The following is a 16,837-nucleotide window of genomic DNA, read 5'->3' on the forward strand; positions in this document are numbered from 1 at the left end:
TCCCCCCTTTGAGAACTCCATCGGGGGCGCGGGGGGGGGGGGGGGGGTTTCACTAAGAACTAAGTAAGTGTAGCATGTGGGTTCAATAGAAGGAGTATTTTAAATACCTTATTTTGACATTTTTTACATATAGAGGGGTATCATATAGTGGTGGAACTTACATATTGAGTAGGAAAAGGGTATGTTTTATTCATGTAGAATTTACAGTTTTATTCATGTAGAATTTACAGGTAAGGGGGTTTTCAAGTAAACCTTGAACACATGTGATACAGCGGATATACATAGAGTGAACCCCTTGAGTTTGAGAATAGTTTTTGTCCTCAAAAACGAAAGTGAGAAAATAATTTATTTATTTATTTTAGCAAAACTCACAATAGTGGTGGAACTTACTTATCAAGTAGGAAAAGAGTATGTTTTATTCATGTAGAATTTACAGATAAGGGGGTTTTCGAGTAAACGTTGAACACACGTGATACAGAGGATATACATAGAGTGAACCCCTTGAGTTTGAGAATATTTTTTGTCCTCAAAAACAAAAGTGGGAAAATAATTTCTTTTTTTAAAAGCAAAACTTACAATAGTGAGTTGTATTGTATAGATAAAATAAAAAAATTTACTAGACAGACTCTGCTCACGAGCCCAGTTAGGGCACCAAGACGAGCACCAAGACACCAAATATGACTGCCAGAACATGGGAGGCAAATCGTGCCCAGAGAATCAACCAAACCATCAAAAAGTAGCCGAGAAGATACAATCAAAAGACTCCCAAACCAACTGCCAAGATGACCATATAACATCGCATCAAGGGTGAGGCCCAAGTCCCCATCACCTGTAGAGAGAGTTGAAGGTTGCCACCACGAAGCCGTCTCTACCACATACCAACTTTACGAACCAAGTGGGCACTCCAAGAAGAACCAAACCAAAAGAGACCAAAGCAGATAGAACCCACCCAATAGACAAGCAGTTCAAGCCATCAACCAAAGCCCTATAATCTCCTCTAGGCTTTGAAAGAAGAGCTCAGCACTCTCAAGAACATTGGAGACACCACCTGAGGACACCACAAGGAAGGAGGCCTTTGTCACCGACCAACCACCCTTCTTAAGGCGGTACCACCACCAAATCTGGTCCACCTTAGGCCATTGTGGAGGGCCAAGCTCCATCAGAAAACTCCAATGCAGCCACACACCAAAAACCCACCAGCATGCACTCAAATGGAGAACTAGCGATAGAGCATAGTCGCACCCACCACTCTCCGCATCCTTCACACCTCCAACCAGTAGATCCAGTATCCTGCCAGCACAAAAGACCAAAACCCACACAAATCAGGCAAGCGATTTACCTTCAGTAGAATGGCAGGCGGCCGCCAAGCTGAGATTGAACCTCCCCGAACCACCAAGGCAGGCAAGAGCAGCCAAGAGCCCCCCTGTTCTCAAGATGAGCCACCCCGAACTTCATGGTTTCTGAACCTGCAACTCGTTGAGATCCCTGCATGAGCACCACTATGAGCCTCCATTCAACTCACCAATGGATCGGGAAAATAATTTCTTAATCACACTAACATTCTTGCAAGTGGAACCTTCATCACGAAGTCTATCTTTCCACTTGACAAAAAAAACTCGTAAACATCATAAAAGCATATTGTTCACAAATAGCCATGCTAATTGAGGAGATAAAACATGTAGTGGTAGATCAGAATGCTCATAGCATAAGTACTTCATAAGTGGAATGTCTTGATGCACTTGTTAAAAAAGAACAGTAGGTAAAGATTACCCAAAATGCACATTACTATAATACAACCCGTCATAAGGTTGTTTTACTTTCTTATCTTGCCACTTTTGCAATCAAAATCTTAATCATCAATAAGTAGACAACATTGGTTATAAAATTGTCTAAAAAGAGAGTACATTAATGATTCTCATAGACCTAAAATGATCAGCATCACCACTGTGACACCTATGAATATATGTTGCTAGTGTCATAGTCCATGAGCACTCATACTCTCCAAATGTGAAATATGTCTCATATATCGATTTTGATACCTCAAGCATTCGTGTTGATCTCCTTTGTGTAGCTAAATTGAACTCATACTCTCCACATGTGGAATATGTCTCACATATCAATGTCGATACCTCAAGCATCCATGTTGATCTCCTTTGTGCGGCTAAATTGATCCACATGTGGAATATGTCTCCTTTGTGCTGATACCTCAAGTTTATGTATGTGTGGCAAAACCGAATTCCATGAGCTCCTAGACCATATTATCCCCCCTTGTGACAAGTAACAAGTGCCATCGAAAAATTATCTACCCTTATAGTCATGGGATCTTCATAATCCAATCTTGCTTTCAAGATTCAAGAAAACATAAAAGTGTCAAACATTTGCTTGTTTTCTATTTGTAGCCTTTCATGTCTTTATAGAAAATGAAAAATCTCTCTTCATGTGAAAACTTGGAGCCAAACCCAAAGGATCCATGTCCATAGGTTTTGTCATCTTATCATCTCGAAATCTTTTGTTATGAACTTGAATCATCATGATAGCCTAGGACCCTTGTCATCGATATAAATCATCATATATTGGTATGTCGTTGCATTGAGCATTTAGTGAACTACGTGACATGCATGTAGTAGAGAGTATATTAGCAAAATGCTTGACTATAAAATGATAGAGAATCGACAAAATAAATGCCCCCTGAATGAAGCATAATGCGTAAAGGGAAAAATAAATGCCAATAAAAAATCATGTGTGCATCTTCATGCAAAATTTTATAAGCATCCTCTGCAAAAAGTCATATCTTAAAACATGTTGCCTTATGCACCCTTGTACATGCCTTGCATGTCATAATTACAATCGACCTTGCCTATCATGAAACAACAATCAACCTTGCCAATCATGAAACAACAATCGACCTTGTCAAGCATGAAATTATCAAACTTGGACGTATTCAAAGTACTCCTATACATGGATTTTTGTAAAAATGTATCACAATTTGTTGATTTTGTCTTGACAGAGTGTCATGTGTCGTAGTAGCAAAAGCGTATATTCTTGTGTGGAATAAGGTCCAGTATGGTTTGTATGCCTTGTTTGAGCAATGCTTGAAACATGTCTACCATATATATATCGAGAATAAAAAAAAGATACTCTTGTGAATAGGTATATGCCTCGTAAAGCAAGATCTTGAGAGAAACGATTGTGTCGAAAAAGATATATGACAAAAATATGCTCTATGAGTATGGTGTCTTCCCTAGCATAAAGCCTTGCTTGCTTCATCTTGCTCCACATGCCTTGATATGGCTTTGCATGGGAGCGTTCAAGACTTGCATTGGCAGTTCAAGGCACTCGTCTCCAAGATTTAATAAACATGTACGACCTTGAACCCGAAATGAGGATCCACCCTTATGAATATGTACCATTTCCTGCAAAATTTTAGAGAGTGCAAAAAAAACCAGGAAAATGAAAATTTTCTTACCTCCATGTCAAAGTGGTGATGCATGCGGATTTTCCAATTGTGTAATTTATAGAATTGGGTTAATGCACTTCAACAAGGTTTGATCCTTGTGGGAATATCCCCTTATCAAGGCTTTTGGCCATAGGATGGGCACCCTTAACATGAATGAAAGAGGGAAATGATGGCATAGTCAATTGTCGACGGTGCAAAGAAGGGAAGGGAACTTGCTTTGCACTCTACAAGCCACGGATGATGACATTGATGAGATAAAAATTGATCGATGCGCCAAACCGTGCCACTTTGGCACCACTGTCAGAGAGAACGGCTTCCATCATCAGTAGCCCTCCCTCCTCACATGGGTGCTCTCCCATGGCCTTCTCTTCCATATCCTTTCCTTGACTTTCCTTCTCCATCACCCCTTTCGGTTGCATGCCTTGCATGGTTTCATGGCGCCTCTGCTCTGTCCATCTAAGCACCCAAAAGTCCCTTCCCTACCATTGCTAAGGTACACGCCACACACACACACACACACACACACACACACACACACACACACACACAGAGAGAGAGAGAGAGAGAGAGAGAGAGAGAGAGAGAGAGAGAGTCTCCTGAATCAATCAATTTTGGCAATGAATAAGTGATACAATGTATAATGGGGCCAAGGGATCACATATATACCCACTTCAATAAATTTCCCTAGTAAAATAAATACCTAAAAGCCAAAATAAATAATGGGATCACATTGGGCAGTTCACTTGAGATGCCAAAACTCTAACACCCTCCCTGCAGCTCATAGTGGACATAAATAGCAAGACCAAGTCCGTGAAGAAGCTACCATGGATACCACAGTAGAGGTACCTTCCACCACTGGATACACCTCTGTTTTGTTACCCTCAACTTTGTACCTTAGAAGAATGCCATCTTGAGCATCGTTTGCCTTTTAGAAAATTTGAATTGTAGACCACACTATGTCCCAGAATCCCCATTCATGAATTGTGAACACATTATGCCCAAAAATACTCCAAGATAATGAATTGTGTAACACATCCTAATCCAACCAACAACAATGGATTGGTGCACTCATCCATAGTGTTTTAGATACGTCTAATTGGTTCCCTACCAGATGCATGTGCCTTGAACTCCGACCCACGGGTTCAAACACTAATAACTTGAACTCCAACACAAGGGTCCAAATTAATTACAGGGAGCATTGCTTGCCCCTCTATGCCACTCACAAGCCTCTCTTTGGCCGAAGCTGGTGGCAACACTACCTCTTGACTAGAAATCAGGTGTCGTGGCCACTATGGTCGCCACCACATGTGCCATGCTGATCTCCTCTGTCAAATCTTTGTCACTGTTATCTTCGTCTAGCTTGCCTTTGTCACTGTCTCTTTGTGAGGTCCTACTTTTGTCTTTGGCTTCAAAATCTTGAGCCAACCAAAGCATCATGTCACATTTATAACAATTGTTGTTGGACCTCGTGGGTACCAAGGCAGCTAATTGAGTACATTTCCATAACCGATAGTTGGTTTTGGTTGATGTCACTGGCGCTCGAGCAAGGGGGGGCCATGTAAGTACGAGATCTGGAGACTTGAGTTCCTTCTCACACTCCAAGGGGTGACCGCTTAATCCCCAAGCTACTCCACAAAATCCTTTGAGGCCTCTTGCGAGTCGTCTTCCCAAGGAAAATCCTCCGGCGGGGGGGACCTCTAATGCCCAAGGGGGACTAGAAGACCCTCAGCTTGCAGCGTTTTAAAACGCTATGGCAAGAAGGGGCCGTTAGGTCGCAAGCAGGAGGTCCGCTCTGTCACTGTCAAGAAAGAGACACTACGGGCGTGTCAAAACGCAAAGCCAGGAGGGGGGATTTGCAGTGGTGTCAACCTAGTAAGTGCTACAGTCAATAGCAGCTCAAAGTTTTGGGTGTGAGTAGTACCATTGTTAAGGGCGTTTTAAAACTCCGTTGCCATGGTCCTTCACGTTTCCAAGCACGTATACATCAAGGTGTGCCAAGGTCTTATTGCGACTAGAATTTCAAAACGCTAATGGCTGTGGCCAATTCTCTTCCCATGGTGCTCCAAGAGCACTTAGGCAATGAAATTGGATTGCGTTTTAGAACGCCCGTTGTAGAGGGTGGGGAAGAAGTGATGGCATTGGCAAGCGGAGGAATCCCCTCGAGTTCTCTTCACGGTTTCTCCACAATGCAAATCCTCCATCAAGGCTCTGATACCATGTCAAAGTCGATGATGCGGAAGTGTAGAGACCAAGGAGAGTCAGCGAGAGAGAGAGAGAGAGAGAGAGAGAGAGAGAGAGAGAGAGAGAGAGAGAGAGAGAGAGAGAGAGAGAGAGAGAGAGAGAGAGAGAGAGAGAGAGAGAGAGTCTCCCGAACCAATCAACCTTGGCAATGAATAACTGATACAATGTACAATGGGGGCAAGGGGGTTTCATCACTGAAGTTGCACGTAGTGTGGCTGGTTGCTCCCAATTATGGTAGTTCTAAAGAAGAATGGGAAACTTAAGGAATGTGGCAATTATAAAATACTCAACGCTCAAACAATTAAAGACCTATTCCCACTACCCTTCACGGACATGATGCTTGATGAAATAATTGGAGATAGCTTTCTGGATGGGTACAATGGGTACAACAAGTTGAAGATAGCACCAGAAGATCGACCTTCACTACTAAATGCGGATCATTCATGTATCTAGTAATGCCATTCAATCTATGCAATGCTCCAACAACCTTCCAGTGATGTATGATGGAGATCTTCAACGAGTTCTTGGAAAAGTTTTGGGCAATTTTTGTGGATAACTTCACAATCTTCTCATCTAAAGACATGCATCTCCTATTTTTGGAGATGGTATTTGGAAGAGGATCTATTTGAATCCCCTTAAGTCAATATTCATGGTCTGAAAGGGACAACTATTGGGACGTGTGGTGTCCAAAAATGGCATCAAAATGGTTGAAGATAAGATGCGAAGCATCTAATAGGCTAGAGCACCAACGAATGTGTCTGTGATACATCAATTTCTATCAGAGGTAATACATCAATGTAGCCATTCCGTTATATGAATTGGCCCAAAATGGAGTTAAGTTTATTTGGTCATCTAAATATGAAGCGGCTTTCTAGTCTCTAAAGGTGTCCATTAGCACTGAGCCAATTCTTCACCAACCGAATTGGGATATCCATGTACATGTGGATGCTTCTGGTATGGCGATGGGGGCTATTTTGGCTTACCTATGTACTTTGCCAGTCAGAGATTCAACAAGGCAGAGCAAGGGTATTCGACCACAGAAAGGGAAGCACTAGGAATGGTGTTCAACGTCACAAAGTTTATATTTGTTGGGAAAACTTATCCACCTCCAGGCTTTGCTCTATCTAATTAATAAGCTCGTCATCCAAGGAAATTAACCAGATGGATGATGTTCCTTCTGGAATTTGATTTCAAGATCTTTTATAAGCTTGGCAAGACTCACTACGATGCAGACTTCCTATTCAAAAGTACAAAGGGTATCTCATCAACATCCTTAAGAGATGAACCGATGGACGCTGAATTGTTTCAAAAAATGATTTCGGAGGAGCCAGATCTAGAGTGGCAAGATGTGTATGATTTTCTTTAGTTTGGTGGAATACCAGAAGATTGGTCACAATCTAGTAAGAAGGCCCTCATTATCCAGAAGAGTGGGTATTGATGGAGTGCTAATAAGATATATGCCTATGTAAGCAAAGATGCAAGTGATTACTAAGGCACACTCCGAAAGTTCAGGTGGACACTTTTCTATTGATATCACTTGTAAGAAAATCTTACAAGTTGGGTTATGGTGGCAGAGTATGATGTCAAATGTTAAAAGCATTTTGCAAGACATGTGACATTTTCCAGAGAATGGGCAAACCTACTGCAACAGATATGACACCTCTGACCACTATTCAACCCTTGGCGATATATATGAAGTTGTTTCATGGGGCCATGGGGCCTTTCGAGAAAGTCACACCTAGAAAGAACAAGCATATAGTCATGGCAACATGCTATGTCAGTAAATGGGTGGAAGCTAAGGCACTCCCCAACAATACAACCAAGTCCACAACCTGATTCATATACGAGCGTATCATATGACAATATGGCTGCACTTTGGAAATAATTTTAGATTAGGGAACTCATTTCATAGATGTATCCCAGATGCAATGGACAAGTTGAGAGTAGCAACAAGACCATCAGGACTACCTTTTGATTAAGATTGTACAGAAGGAACCCCACAACTAGGATGAGAAGCTTCAGACAATGCTATGGGCATACCGAATAGCATATAAGATCACCATTGGTATGACACCTTCAAAATGCTATATGGGATAGAGACTGTCGTACTAATGGAATTTTTTGTTTGTAGTCTTAGACTTGCAATAGAACATGATATGGATTATACTTTGAGTATGAAAAAGATGCTAGATAAATTGCTAACGCTATATAAAATCAGGTAGAGAGTGATGCTAGAACAAGAGGTGGTTCAACAAAGAAGGAAATACTGCCATGATAGTAAGCTGAAGGTTAAAGAGTTCAAAAAAGGAGATCTAGTTTTGCTGTATCAGTCTAAGCTAGGGCCAAAGAAACCCGACCTGAAAATGGCGTGGGCCAACCTTATGAGGTTGATTGGATATTCTCCAATGAAGTAGTTAGACTAAAGGACCTATCTGGACAATCACTATTTGGGATGTATAAGGTTGTGAATCTATTTCTAAGAAGATATGATATGAGCAATGGTAGTCATAATTTTCAAAGTGTCATCCAGATCAGTTAGATCATCTAGAGACTAAGTTAGATAGTGGACGAGTAACTAAAATAACTAGACAACCAATATTTGAAGTGAATAATGGTAACTATTAAAAGCATGGGCCAATGCATGCACGACACGTTAAAAACGGATATTACTCCCTCGAGGCGTGAAAATAGTGGGGCATTCATGGCTTGAATTAGAATCACTATGAGGAGAGTGCACGATCCACAATTCATTTTGTCATCCTCTACACACACACAACTGTTGACACAAGAGCCCTTACGTGCAACCACTTTACAAGCAAGTGACCTTGTCCATCCTTGGTTTCCATTACCATAATCCTCAAGTGAGTTCTCCTTCTCTTCACATCCTTGGTTTCCATTACCATAATCCTCAAGTGAGTTCTCCTTCTCCACACATGGCAACTCTTAGACCTCTGACATGCAAAAAAAAAAGGTGACAATGACATCTTCCAAAGCAATGCAAGCAAAGTAAGAAACACAATTGGTAGAGCTGGCAAAAATAAGAGACACTGCAACACCAACAGAACCACATGCTGCTATCTCCTACCAAGCCATAGGTTAGTACATTTTCAAGGATAATGAAATGGAGCTACTCAACAATTGGGGGATGGGACTTCTACTTAATGTAGAAAGAATCCCTATTGATATGTCAATAATAGAGCACTTGGTGGACACCTTTGTCCTTGAAACGACTACATTAAAAATTATGAGATCATTTCACATGTCTTTAGATTAAACTATGCTCTACCTAGGGTTTCAAGAATTGATGAGGTTTTTAAATATCTAAAAGAGACACCTGCAGTAACATTTAATGCACTAGTAACTTGTGTCTAGCGGAAATTGATCACATAGTTAGCATTTCATTAAGGACAAGTTCCTAATGAGCATATAGAGAGTACTTAATTTGAGAAAGAAACATAGCAATTTACACCTAGTTAATTGGGCATTGACAATACTTGAAAAGACAGAGAAATAGACAATTGACAACAGTTGAGGACCGGATTTACATGGAGCTGGCCCTCCCTCCATAAAGGCTTTGTATTATAGCTTCTCCCATCAAAGGAGACTTTTGTACAATACAATTTTTGTGTTCCTTAACAAAACTAGTTGGTGCAATGAAGATGGAAGCTTCATGCACCAAATTATGCTTGAAAAGCACACCTAGTGTCCCTAGTCTCAGTCCCAAGACCTCACACACCTTCAAAAATGGTGAGAGCTAGTAGGGAATGAGGATAGATTGAGAGGAAGAAGGTGTATCTTACGAGAAAGAAGTATTCTCCTCACATAATCACTATAATAGCATAGCTTCGCTTAGTAATTAGCATGGTAGAGAAGATGAGCATGCCATTGAAGCTTGGCTCTTGGTTGGATTTGCATTCCATAGCCAAGAGTTGTTGGTGTAGGCCTCTACTTCTCAATGCTTGGAGAAGGAGATGGAGTTCTTCTTACACACATGAGTTGTGCGTGTGTCTGTAGCATAAAAGATACTAAAATGCCAAACTCCCTCTCTCTTGGTCAACCCCTCTTGCATTTTGCTCATGCTGGCATCCTATTGGCATCCTATTGGGTCATGCAAAGCTTAACCAATCACAAATTAGAAGCATAATTGATAGCCTTGTGACATGTGTCCCCCTTTCCCCTTTTGTGAGAGCTTTAGGTAAATAAAATAATTTATTAAACTCTCATTGGACCTGTTTGTCTTCTAGCCAATAGGAATCTTGGGCTGTTGGATGCTCATTGGACCCCTTGGTAGACCGTCCAAAAGTCTCCTAGGGAGCTTAATTCCTATTGGTTCTTTTATCAATCATTTTTAAATTGATTAGACTAAATTTACTCTAGCCTAATTCTCATTGGTCTACCGCTATGGCCATCCAATAGGATTTGAGGGAAGATTGGGGGCAACTGGCCTAGGAGCGTGACATGTGTCCATTATTCCCTTTGTGTAAAGGGGGAGCTTTGGAGAGTGTGTGTGTGTGTGTGTGTTTCTCTCTCATCCCCTACTATTAAGGCTCGCTGCCTCCTTCCTAGGGATGTGGGAAGACTTTTTAGTCTTCCCATGACCATCCAATTTTCCCCTACTTTGGCCTTTGGACAAATGAATTAAATTTAGGAACCTTAGCCTATGAAAGTCTTAATGGAGCTGAACCTTTGGTCTTTTAAGCCCCATTGAAGCACATTGCTCTTTTGCAGACTGTCCCCCTTTGGATCCCTGTAGAGACCGGTCTAGCAGCCTTACCAATATTCTAGCTTTTACTCCCCTGGTATTTCCCCATATTAAATGAACAGTTTAACATGAGAAAATCATTTGGGAGAATTATATATTAGTTTTTATGACACCTGAAAGAGGAATAAAGAAAATTTGGAGGGCAAGGGATTCCATTTTAAGCACTGTAACATAAAGCAACATACAAGTTCGCAGCCAAAGCCCTCAACCTGACCTTTTACGTATATGAAAAACTGTTCAGCATACTGCTAGCTAGAGCTTTGGACAACAAGTGTCCCATTAATCCGAGCACAACGTTGAATAATAGTGTGGTGGCTTAGAGAGCCAAGGTAAGGATCCAACACCTCTTCAAAGCCTAGTACACATGGCAATTTTTCTAATGGATAACTTGCAAGCCAAATAAGCCCAAACTTCTAGCACTGAAACCCAAAAAAGTAGAAGACAAAACGTTGGCATTAAAAGGACGAGAAAGGGCAATCAAAACAGTTGGAAACAGCTAAGAAGCATAGACTAGACACTGACAAGGTAGAGGCATCTGGAAAGCCAACCAAGAAACAAAAACTGTCAAAGGAATATGGGGACCAATTGACTGAAAAGAGAAACACGGAGATAGTTGCAAAGTGCTTTTGGGCCATCGACCCACTTACGGTGCATGAAGGAAATTAGGATTGAACTCAAGGGGACACTCCATAAGCTGCATGTTGCTCGAAGTCTCTCGAATCACAGAGTCTTTGCCATGTTAGAAAATGATGCGTCCACAAGCAAAGGCAAGCTCGCCAGAATGACGATCAGAGAGCACGAATAGACCTTGAAGAGTTTATTCCATCTGGTCATAATCTTGAGGAAGATGATACAATAGGAAAATAAGATTGTGATAAACTACACGGAGGATGTGCCAGACTCCCCTATTCTGATGCCAATGGAAATCCCGAATCAACCAGTTGATAAAATACATGAATAAGCTACTTTAACTGTCTGTTGAAGTATGGAAGAACCTTGAGAAGGAACTAGCAAGCAAAGCCAGTTTAGAGCTTCAGTTCAGAGAGATGTCTAAAGTCCTGTTTGAAGCCCGAATAAAAGCCAAACAACCAGACCCAATTGGGTGTATACAATCATATCTTCTAAAGTCCGTTCTCTGTCCAGCTGATGTTTGAGCTTACTCAATTACTATGAATATAACATTGGAATAGTTGTCAAAAGCGATCTAGCTTATTCCACATGCAGATCTTTTCAAACGTCGCCATGGCTTTGATACCAAATATGAAACACTTGGACTCCCTTCCCTTGCAGGGAAAATGAGAGAGAAAAGATGAAAAATGAGCTAAGTGTGTTTAACTCTCTACCCAACCTTAAGTTTATATAGAAAAAGCACTTACCCTTTTAAAACAATCCATGGTACTTTGCCCTTAAGGCTCCACGGGAGCGTCCTCCATGACCCTTTGGAGTTCTTGTTTCCACCCTCACTTGTTTTTAAATATCATGCTTCCATCTTACTTGTGGCAACCAAAAGCAATGATGTCAAGCTCAACCTTGCCGCCTTCATGCGAAACCCTTCTTGTACTGCCATGGAGGATTGCTTGCTAGGATTCTTGGCACCTTTTTGCCCACCAAGAAAGGGTGGTATATGCGTGCAATGTGCACATCTTGGAGAGGGGGACTATCTTTGGAAAATGAGGTGGAGGAAGCAACGTGTGCATTGTGCAAGGTGGGCACCGTTAGCTTTTACGCTGCATGAAGAGCTAAATAATAAGTGGATTTGTAGGCTAAAAACCTGAGGGCTTTTTACCCACCTAGTCCACGTGTGGGGAGAGAATGATGGAGAGAGAATTCAGGACTGAGGAGTGAGGTGGAGAGAGAAAGCTGGGCGCTGAGATATGGAGAGAGAAGCACGACAGAGATAGATGGAGTGCGTAGAGAGAGGAGATAAGAGAGTGTATGCTGCGTTTGCAAATTACAACCCAAAGAGAGAAATAAGCACTTCCAAGTTCTACCCGCTTCTCGACGCGATTCATACAATTTCACCCGATTCTCCCGCCCCAGCTGCGAGACAAGCAAAATCGCCATATAGCTGTCCGTTTTCTCTCATGCGTACTTGAAACCCACGATTTCTGTTTCAATTTATCCCTTCCGCCATAGCCATCAGCTCTATCTTCACTACCGATCAACCTTTTGTAGCGCAGTTGACTTTCCTTTCCGGGATGAACAGACATAGCAACGTCACTCCCGTTAAAATTTGGACAATTTGAGGAGGACTTTGCGCAGTACAAGCAGGACAAACACCTGCTTACGTACGAGTTTTCTGTTGGAGCCAGCCGGCGTTCTGGTTGTCATTTCTCATTTCGGAAAAGACGGTCGCCGTTTGAGGTCCTTATTGGCTAGATTGTGCGGAATTTCAGCAGCTTAGGCACGAATGTGTGAAATATATTACGAGCATAGTTGCAAGCGAATCGAAATTTTTACACCTCAGCTTCTTGGTCCGCAGAATTCAGGGTTTTAGTTTCGCACGCAATGGAGGATTCTGAGAAAGGGGTAAAGGGGGCTAAGCCAATATCTCCAACCAAGCAGCGCCAGCGCAAGAAAACAGAGGTTTGCAACGAGGTTCTCAAACGTCTCAGAGAGGCAGGCAACGAGGCAGTTGATAGCCCAGGCTTTGCGGAAGGTATCCATGCACATTTCCAGCGTTTGCCTGCAAGGTATGTCAGTCTCAGTCTCTTCTTTCAACAGCATTTTACAGCCAAATTCTCTCCTTTCCTGTATTCCAGTATGACATGATACAATGCTTACAATCATTATTCTAGTTTGAATTCTGGTTGCACTTGTATGTATGACATGTTGAAATAAATTGTCTTGAATAAACTATGCACCTGTGACCAAAGTTTTACGCTTATTTAGAATTGTTGTTCCCATGACACTAAAAATTTGTACAGTCTTCGTTTCTTAGTTGAGACATGAGTGGATGTTACTCGGTGAGTAGCTCTGTAGCTTATACTCACCATATCATGCAGAGACGGGGTCTGAATGTGTAGTGAAGATTGTGAATCAAGTAATGAGGGTTTTTTTATTAACATTGAATAGGTTTTTTATGAACTGAATAGGTATGCATTGGATGTTAATGTTGAGAGGGCTGAGGATGTTTTGACACATAAGCGTCTTTTGGAATCAGCAAAGATGAGCGAGAACTGCCCAGTTTTCCATGTCAGGGCTGTTCATGTAAGTCCTGGTTCTTTACCTTGAGCTGTGCATCATGTCGTGTGTGGCTGCGTGTTCACACACTGTATCTCATGTGATGTTTTGTCCATGATTACAGATTGTAGGTTATGGTATGTTGGATTCTTATAAATTAGGAGCTTGCCTAAACATTGTTGGTTAAAGTACGTTAAATTGTTTACATGAGGGAGAGCTTACTCCAGTATCAGTTTTGAACTGGTTAGGCAGCCCTCCATTAGTGCTTTGTTTGCAATTTCAATGCTCTGTTTTAGGGCAAACCATTGTCCGAAACTGAGCTTGCTGGAAATATGTTTTTAACTCATGAATGTCTTATTTTTGTTTACGCACCAACCAACCTGATCTATGGTTTTTATGAAGGAAGGTCCTTCCCATTGCACTGGAAAATGCTGATATGAATCCATCTCCAACACAAGAAGATACTTTGGGCTCATTGGGAACTTTTCGGCCAAGGTAATTTGAGGGGGTTTTAAATGATTTCTGATGGACTTCAAGTCTCTTGGCAAGGAGCTTTTAACTCTGTGCAGACTTCACAAGCTGAAGTAGGGCTACATGTTTTCTAGGCTGAAACTTATCTTTTTGTGTAGCAGTGTACACCCTCCTCCTGCATTTGGTTCATCTGCCAATCTGGAAGCATTGGCCCTAGAGATGATCAAGCCCTCACACATGGATGATGATAAGGACAGCAGTGGCAATAACTCTGCTTCAAAGTAAGATTTGCAAAACAGTTGAATTCTCATTTCTCGATACTCTGAATTCTTTGCCTTTTGTTGCCTGAGAGGGATTATCATGCAGGTCTTGTCATGTGACTGGCTTAGTGTTTAAGATGTACAGGGCTTTATCAAATTTTTTTGAACTCTCTGTTAATCTTCTCCAGGTTTCCTCACATGCCCATGCATGAAGTCACATTTTCTACTTTGGATAAGCCAAAGCTTCTTAGTCAGGTGACTTCAGGTTCTTAAGTTAGCATGGGTTGATTGCTGATTTGACATACTCTTTTTGGTGTGACTTGTGTCCACGTGCAGTTATCTTCCTTGCTTGCAGATGTTGGGTTGAACATTCGAGAGGCACATGTGTTTTCAACAGTTGATGGTTACTCACTGGATGTTTTTGTGGTAGATGGATGGCCAACGGAGGTACACTTTTTAGGTTTTTCCTCTATTTCATGATTTGTACCGGTTACAGCAATATAATTGATTGTAGGGGGCTTCTGAAGTAACATAAAAGGTATCAGTCACGTAATGGGAAAGTGATTTTATTGATGCAGGATGTGCAAGAGTTGCAACAGGCATTGGAAACAGCGTTAGCTGGCACAGAGGTAGAGACTTTTTATCACATTTTTTCCTGAATGTACTGTGCTAGCAGTTTGTAATGGGACTGCTGGAATCACATACTGCCTCTCAATTTGTTACACAACCCTGTACTGGAGATCCGTACCGTCGCTTTTCGTGTAATGTGACTTTGTTAGAGTCCTTATGCAAACGATTGCTTATTTTTAGGCTCAGTTCCACCAATTATCAAAGATTGAAAGTAGTTTGTTTTCCTTTGTTGCAAATGCTCTGTTGTAGCAGACATCTTATTCTTGTTGATGTTGCCAATGCTCAAAAATGCATGTTTGCTCCATATGGGACACTTAGTGGTGTGCCAGTAAAGGAAAGGGGTGGAGGATCGGCTACTGAGTCCTGCTAACCAACATGGATTCTGTTCTCACACACCATGGTTACACGAAACATAACAAGCAAAGTACAACAAGCGGTTATATTAACATGTTATGCCACTTCTGGATCTTCTGCAGAAGAGAGTGTGGTCAAGGGTTTGCATATCATCCCCTCATGAGCCAGTGCCTCAAGCTAAGACTCCAGATGTGGATTTTTTAAGAATTCCATCAGATGGCACTGATGATTGGGAAATAGATCACAATCATCTGAAGTTCAACCAGAAGGTTGCAAGTGGATCCTTTGGAGATTTGTAAGTGAACTTTTTGACCTTTGAATCTTGTTTTTATGTGCTTCATTATGATGTTTGTTTGATCTCTTTACAGGTTTAAAGGTACATACTGTGGTCAAGATGTGGCCATCAAGGTTTTGAAACCAGAACGGTTGAATGAGAATTTGCAACGCGAGTTCGCACAGGAAGTCTATATTATGAGGTATTCAAAAGGAAAGTCATGATACCTGTGACAAGAATTAGATTATTCTTTGACCTGTTCTTTGTTTGCAGCGTTGCTGAAATCTTTTTGAGTCATGATATCACACCCTCAACAATTTCATGGTTTAAGTGTGTTGTTCTCACACACTTTCCAGAAGAGTCGAAGCTAAATTTTGTTGGTGGAGAGCAACCAGAAAGGCCCCTTTTTTTGGTTTCCTTCTCTTTTATAAATCAAGTAAAACACTCCTTAAAGGCACTCATGTGTGTCCCGGATGTCAGGGTATGCATTGGATGGATTGGCCACTGGGTTTGTAGGGCACCCAACGATTTCTTATATAGAAGCCTTTTGCTCATTTCAGAGCATTGTCTTCTGTTGTAACCCCACATTGGATGCTAGTCCTTTGGCTTCAAATCATGAATGTCCACGCACCTGCATTTGTGTAGGCCCTAGGTGGTGCAGTGTGCCTCCGGCTCTCAAATTTGGGGGTGAGCATGTAATATGCATCGGCTTTGTGACTGGGAGGTGAGCATGATATCTGTTCCTTAATCTTCTTTTTGTGCTTGTCTGGCTTGTGTCACATCATTTGTGACAGATTTGACGCTGTAGAAATTGGGGATGGAGAGTTGCGAGAGAGCAGAGGAAGACTCAAGCTGAGGTTGTACGTAGGATGCAGAGAGAGAAGGCAAGTCTCCACCTCACAAGCCTTAGGGATTCGATCCTTGGAGATCACCTCCTGATTCAAAGGCTAGTGTTGAAGACCTGCTCTTATGCAGAGATAATTCCTCCTCCAATAGTAGCCTTTTTTGCCGGAGTAATTGCAGACTGCAGTGTCTCTGTAATTTCAAGGCTTTCCGTCAGTCTTCCCATTCCCTTGTCGAAACTTTTGTTGCCCCTATGCCAAAATTGTCGGTCACAATCTTTTTCTTATTAATGACACATCAGCTCGCAGAAATCCTGCACGTCAGCACTCCGTACGGCTGAGCCACGTCATCACTTTGTGGTC

The 16,837-nt window shown here is 41.7% G+C and overlaps 1 protein-coding gene across 1 annotated transcript in view; it reads left to right on the plus strand.

Annotated features, from left to right (window-relative positions):
• Positions 1–12,312: 12,312 nt before the first annotated feature.
• The window catches only part of LOC147454137 (serine/threonine-protein kinase STY46-like), a 31,989-nt gene continuing 27,464 nt past the window's right edge, over positions 12,313–16,837 (plus strand). Inside the window, exons 1-9 of the mRNA XM_086516160.1 lie at positions 12,313–13,153; positions 13,556–13,670; positions 14,050–14,138; positions 14,276–14,395; positions 14,563–14,629; positions 14,711–14,821; positions 14,953–15,003; positions 15,481–15,653; positions 15,727–15,834. Of these exons, the coding sequence (XP_086372286.1) occupies positions 12,969–13,153; positions 13,556–13,670; positions 14,050–14,138; positions 14,276–14,395; positions 14,563–14,629; positions 14,711–14,821; positions 14,953–15,003; positions 15,481–15,653; positions 15,727–15,834 (1,019 nt within the window). The 5' untranslated portion in view covers positions 12,313–12,968. The remainder of the gene's footprint in view (positions 13,154–13,555; positions 13,671–14,049; positions 14,139–14,275; positions 14,396–14,562; positions 14,630–14,710; positions 14,822–14,952; positions 15,004–15,480; positions 15,654–15,726; positions 15,835–16,837) is intronic.

Source organism: Adiantum capillus-veneris, chromosome 7 (assembly GCF_014529385.1).
Source record: "Adiantum capillus-veneris isolate H3 chromosome 7, ASM1452938v2, whole genome shotgun sequence".
In the NCBI taxonomy this organism is placed as follows: Eukaryota; Viridiplantae; Streptophyta; class Polypodiopsida; order Polypodiales; family Pteridaceae; genus Adiantum; species Adiantum capillus-veneris.